Source organism: Hyperoodon ampullatus (genome assembly GCF_949752795.1).
Source record: "Hyperoodon ampullatus genome assembly, chromosome: 1".
NCBI lineage: Eukaryota > Metazoa > Chordata > Mammalia > Artiodactyla > Ziphiidae > Hyperoodon > Hyperoodon ampullatus.
This window is the reverse complement of record NC_136914.1, coordinates 34,720,555-34,726,769: the sequence shown is the minus strand read 5'-3', so window position 1 is coordinate 34,726,769 and position 6,215 is coordinate 34,720,555. Positions and strand designations below refer to the sequence as shown.

The window sequence follows — 6,215 nt, the reverse complement described above, 5'->3', positions numbered from 1 at the left end:
ATGATGGAACACTCAACTCCTTTCTCACATGTATATTTTTTTTATGTTTTCTTGCAAATTCTTGCAAATTTATATTTTTCAAGGGCAGGGCAAAATCTATTTTTGTTTGCAACCGTACCAACTATAGAAATACAGCTTAAAAGTAAGTATTTTATTATGATAAACTTAGGTTTAATACATATTTTAAAATAATATTTAGAAATAAATCAGTGATTTGAGGCCTAGGATACCGTGATGTAAATAAGTATTCTCTGCAAGTATTTTAGCTACAAAGAAACATTTCTACATTTTGATTTGAGCCTCTACTATGTCAATCATTCTAACTTTGAGTTACAAATTTATAAAATTGTAAAACTGAGCAACGATAAATTCTGTAAGGAAAATATAATAGGTAGATGTCCCTATATTGTAACATTTTTTCAGGACAAATGAATGAAACATACTTATTACTGCAAAGTAAGTGATGTTTAGGCAAATTCCAGGTAAAAACTCTTGCGAACTTACGTGTGATAAAATAGCCTAAGGAAACGTTTGCAAGTCACTTAAATTAACAAGGGACATTTTAAAGGTCTGGGGGTAGGGAGTGGGGACACTGTCAGCAGCTCAAGAGGATCCTCTAAAAGAAAGTTGTATTTCCTGGGCTTTCAAATAGGCTAAACAAAATACATTCTTGTTTAGAGGATGCACTAGAGGAACGCCACTATTAATTATGGAAACTTGTTTTTGATGGGTAAAAGAATTTGAAAATGACTCAGCAAGAGATTTCAAAACCAAATACTTCTACCTGCTTATTGAACATGTTCTTTCCAGATCTGCTCTCTTTTCTATGACCTGTGGTTAGAAGTTTGAGATTTATGGAAGGGAGGCTCCATCACTTTAGTGGCTTTCTGAGAAAGCCCCAGTTTTGCCAGGAACATGAATCAGTCAGTTCTACCCAGCCCTCCCATCCTTTTACTCTTAGTTTAAGTTGGAAATAATTGATACCTCTTCAACTTTAGCCTCTAATTTTTCTTTAACAAACATAAAACCTAGTCAGATCCCCTAACCAAATACTGGGTCTACCTGTCAAAGGTTTGTGTGTTTGTGTGTGTGTGTGTGTGCATGTGTGTATGTATGTGTGGATGCGTGTGGTTGCCTTCATATTTCTCTCTAGATGAGACTGTATGTTGATGGTAACTCAGAAAAGGGGGAGGCATTTAGAAGTCAAATTAAGATGTAAAGGCAACAGAATATTTTTTACAAGTCACTGCTAAAGTGACAGTTCACGATTTAGTTGGAAAAGAGAAGGCTCCCAATCATGAGTCCTTTAAATTTGGGGGAGGAGAAGTCCCCTCACCTATTTTGGAAACTACTTGCAAATGTAGGGAAACCTCTGAATTGCTCACAACAGGGGTTTTGCAGAGATTTCCTCTGATTTTTTTCCTCCCCAATTTCCCACAGCCTGTGTTTGTCCTGCGTCTGCTAGGCTGACATGTGGTTTACCTCGCTAATCCTGCTGCCAGGTTTTACACACTCTCCTCCGAAGTAAAACAACTGAAGCCAGAGGATACTGAGCAACTCTGGCATGGGCGCCAGAGCTGTCACAGAAAATTTGCTTCCCAAGTGTTCCTTCCAACTTCCCTTCCTGAGCCCGCGTGAGCCACAGCGCAGCCCTTGGCGAGGTTTTCGCGTTTCCTGCTGCTGCAATCTGTAACTGGATTTTGGATATTTTTTTTAACTGCAGTTCTGAGGATCTTAGTTCGTAGCACAACTTTGTTGCTTGGGGGACTTTGAAAGCAGTTTCCTTACCTCGGTCGCGGGGGCCCAGACACTTTTCCTCCCCTCCGGGCTGCACCGAGGCGAAGGCAGCAAAGGGGAGTCGCAAGCTCCTTGTGTATTGGGGGGGAGAGGAGGTTTGAGCCGAGTTGTCACCATCCCTCGCCCACCCCCGGTCTGGCGCTCTCGGTTGGCACGTATATCATCTATTAACTGCTGTTCCTGGACGCAGTGCATGATATATTCATTTTTATCTTTAGTAAATTATAAATGGAATTCTCGGCGCGCTCGTGTCTGACTGCTCGTGTAGGGCTACCGAAAGGAGGCGGAGAGGAGGCTGTGGCCCGGATCCTGACCCTGATTGTATGAATAAGTAAGCAGGATGCAAGTGATTGGGTTAGATGCTGTGAAGATTTTTTTTCTTTTCTTTTCTTTTCTTTTCTTTTTTTTTTTTTTTTAAGTTAGGAAGAGGGTAAAAAGACAGCCGGGGGTGGCGGGGGGAAGGCAAACAGTGCATCCCCAAATCCTCCCACTTTCGCCCTTCTCGCAGCCAGTTGCCGTGCTGCTTCTGCGGCTTTTAATGTCTGGCGGCTAAGGGATGTCTGCCCCCCACCCGCGACCGCGGTCCCCACTTTCAGCTCAGACGCGCTGATGTGCAGACGGGTCTCGTCCTCCCAGGGCGGCGCCGGGTCTTGGGTGCGGGACACGCGCGGGGCCTGAGCCCGGGAATCTGGGAGCCTGAGCCCGGGAGCCTGATCATGGGGCAGCCGAGCCATTGAGCCGCAGGAAGGACGGCCGCGGGGAGGCAGCCTGGCCGCGCGCCCTCCCGGACCCGCTCCGTACCTGCCCCCGCCCGCCACCTAGCCCGCGCCGGGGGACAGGCCTCCCAGCCCTCTCTCGGCCCGACGGCGCCCCATGTCCCCAGACACCTGAGCGCCGGCCGCGCCGAGGAGCCTCCCACGGGGACAGCCACCGGTGCCCTTCCTCGCGAGGAAGATGGGGCTGGAGACGCTTTCCCTGGGGATGCTCGCGTGGCTGGTGGCCACGGGGGCTGTCCTCTGCGCGGAGCTGGGGGTCTGCGCCGGCCTCGACTATGACTACACTTTCGGTGGCAACGGAGAGGAAGAGGCGGAGGCGCTGGACTACAAGGATCCGTGCAAAGCCGGTGAGTGCCCTCTCGGGGCGAGACGACGGGGGCGCGGCTGGCGCTGGGAGGGCGCCGGGTCTCACCTGTCTCCTTCCCACCCCCTCCCCACCCCGAGGGGCCGCGCCGCCTCCTTTGCCGCAGCTCTGCGCCGGCGGGACCGGGTGCCAAGCTCTGTCTCCGAGTTTGGGGACCTCCTGGAGTTCCTACACCCCCACCCCCGCCCCGGCGCGGCGTGACGAGCCGCGGACGCAGCAGCCAGGGCTCTGAGTCCAGCGCCCGCGGCCCGGCGCTTCTCCGGCGGCGCCGCCCTGGTGCCGGGCGCCCGCGATCCCGCTCTCGGGCGGGCGGACTTCACGTCGGGACACCTTCGCCCCCTCTCGGCCAGGGTCCTGTGTGCGTCCCAGGCGACAAGGGGATGGCGACGCCCTCCAAATCTCCCCCGCTGAATGGATTCAGCGCATTTGCCCATTTCAAGAAACCTTAAAATCACTTCCAAGTTGCCGTCCCATTTAAACTCGTTTCTCGCCCCCACACCCTGTTTGCACCCTGAGACCTGCGGTGGGACCGAGACGCCCCGCCCGGCCCTTCTCCCGCCGCCTGAGGTCAGAGTCACACGTCCTGGCCCCGAGGCCCTGTTCCACTGAGTTGAGGCCGAGGTGAACCTGGGTCGGTGGACCCACCATTCACTTTGCGAGGAAAGTGATCACGAGGGTACGGGGGCCGATTAGGTGAGTGTCTGTAAGCAGAAGGCACGTTCTGCCGCATCTCAAGAGAAAGGGAGGGCAAAATCCCCAAAGTAGCTTTGCCGCTCCGATTCTGTGCGGATGGTCTGCATGCGATGTCTTCCTTTCCTTACTAGGTAAACCTCTTTTGACCTCTCTTGGGCCTGAAGTTAGGAAAGATGTACGCAAATGAAGGAAAATGCTGGAAATTCCCTTGTTAACTTGTACCTTTGATGGCGCATTGTTCTGACAAGGAGGGTATGTTTGTGACAGGGAGCATATGTGCTCACGTTATCAGATCTTTCTTGGTGCACTCTTATTGCACGTAGTTCTTCAAAACTTGGAGTAGCTTAGCAGAAACACGTCAGTCTGGAATTCAGAATTCTGATTTAATTCAATTTTGCTTATAAGTTTCCTCATCACCTTTAACACTCAGTCTATCCCACCAGAAGTTTCCTAGGCCTTCCTTGATAGTTTAGAGGACAAGACACCTTTCTGCTGTGGTTGGGCAGCCAGAACTCAGTATACAACTCCCTAAACCTACTTTTTATTGAGAAATTTGTTTTGAATAATTTCTAAAGATTGTCTACGAAAACACCTATTCTGATGCTCTGTTGTGTGAAAGATTCAGTCAGCTACCAATATAAGAAAATCAGGGCTTATCTATACATTGACCTGATTTCAGGAGAATAAATGTAGTTTTCTATACACATTAAAGTAAAAGCTTATGCTTTAAAAAATCATTAACTTCAAATATGCATATATTATAAGAAGTATCAAAAGTTAGCTAATTCATTTTCAGAAGTTATGTTGTTTCAGGCTTATCTTAACATTAGAAGTTGTATAGAAGAAGGTTCTGTGAACATGTGTGTTTTTCTATTTAAGAGTGTTTGCAATTTTACAATTTAGTTGTACCATGTGTATTGAAACACATCTCAAGCATAAATGTCTATTTTCCTCAGCACATAAATATCCAGGCAAGATAAAAACAACAACAACAACCTTAAGAGCATTTACTTTTATTTTTCCTTTACTACTTTTTTTTTTTTTTTGCGGTACACGGGCCTCTCACTGTTGTGGCTTCTCCCGTTGTGGAGCACAGGCTCCGGACGCGCAGGCTCAGCGGCCATGGCTCACGGCCCTAGCCGCTCCGTGGCATGTGGGATCTTCTCGGACCGGGGCACGAACCCGTGTCCCCTGCATCGGCAGGCGGACTCTCAACCACTGCGCCACCAGGGAAGCCCTCTACTGGTTTATTTTTGAACAGAGCTGTTGAGGATAAAACAGCAGTAAAACTAAATTTGAATGGATTATTATTCTAATCTCATTTCTTCCCAATTTTTGCGTACAAGAGGCAAACCTGTACATGTGTGTAATGAAAGAGATATAAGAATGGCCCAAGTGGAAGACTGAAAAGTATGGACAAAATCTGAGATCACTTTTAAATGATCAACCCTGCTTTTTTAACTTAGTGAAATGAAAGGCTTTAATTTACCATCTTGACTAAAGATTAGCAAAATCTTAGTCCCTCTTTTTGGCACTGTATAAGACAAATAAAAGTAATAACAGGGAAAAATTAAATAGTGCATTGAAATCCCAAACAAGAGTCAAAAAAAAGGTCACTAAAATAAGAAAGATGAAGACAGATATGTGAAAGATAGCCCAAAAGCAAGAGGGGGTGCTCTCCAGACTCCAGGATACCTTTGATCTGCCCTTCCCCAAGAGCAGAGTGGAGGGCATGGGCCAGTGAATAAGGTGCTCTTCTCTAACAGGGGTCCTAAGGTTCCTGAAACTATACAGTGGCTTGATGTCATAGTGACTAGCATAGCTTTATGGTTTCAAGGCACTTTGACTACATGATTTCAGCTCAATGCATAGCCCAAATAGTGGAATTTGTTAATGTTACCATTACCCAGATAGGAAAACAGTTGCTCCATGAAGTCAAACCCATTTGTTAACGTTACCCAGAACTTGATTCCAAGTCTCCTTACTCAAAGTCTGCTTGTATTAAACAATAACACTGTATTCTTAGCGGGCCTTTTGGAGGCCTTCCTTGAAATGCAAACAACAGAAATTTGTCCAGGTTTATCTGAGTCTAAACTAATAGAAGTGCAGTTACTTTCATTAACTGATATGAATGAAATGACTAAACATAATTTCATCTTTTCTAAATACAGTGAGAATATAAAGTCCTTGAGGACAGAGATCATAACTGATTTTTAATGTTTATCACAGGGATGGATTAACATTGTTAGATATCTGGAAAGTTCTCAATACTTTCTCATATCTATAGACTATTAATATTGATCTTTATCCCTCATCTACATCTCATTCTAACCAAGATCAAATGTTACCCAAGGAGAAATATTACTTGTTAAAATTATGCCATCCTTAATATATTTGTGAAACAATATAACTTGTATGCCTTTCAAAACTCTGATTTAAAGTTCATGAAACTATAGGACAGAAAGGAAGACTTTGTGTTAATTTAACTTTGCTTTATAAATAAATTTTTGATATAAATAGAAGTAGATAAGTCAGTGTAGCACAGCCTCAGATGTAATTTGTATAGCCAAATCCATTAGAAGAGA

General features: G+C 45.9%; 1 protein-coding gene across 2 annotated transcripts in view; it reads left to right on the top strand.

Annotated features, from left to right (window-relative positions):
* Positions 1 to 2,751: 2,751 nt before the first annotated feature.
* Positions 2,752 to 6,215, top strand: part of TLL1 (tolloid like 1) — a gene marked incomplete at both ends in the record, with an annotated part of 266,853 nt that continues 263,389 nt past the window's right edge. For both annotated transcript variants that reach the window (XM_079702857.1, XM_079702856.1), the window contains one exon: positions 2,752 to 2,920. In XM_079702857.1, coding sequence (XP_079558983.1) covers positions 2,752 to 2,920 — 169 coding nt within the window. The remainder of the gene's footprint in view (positions 2,921 to 6,215) is intronic.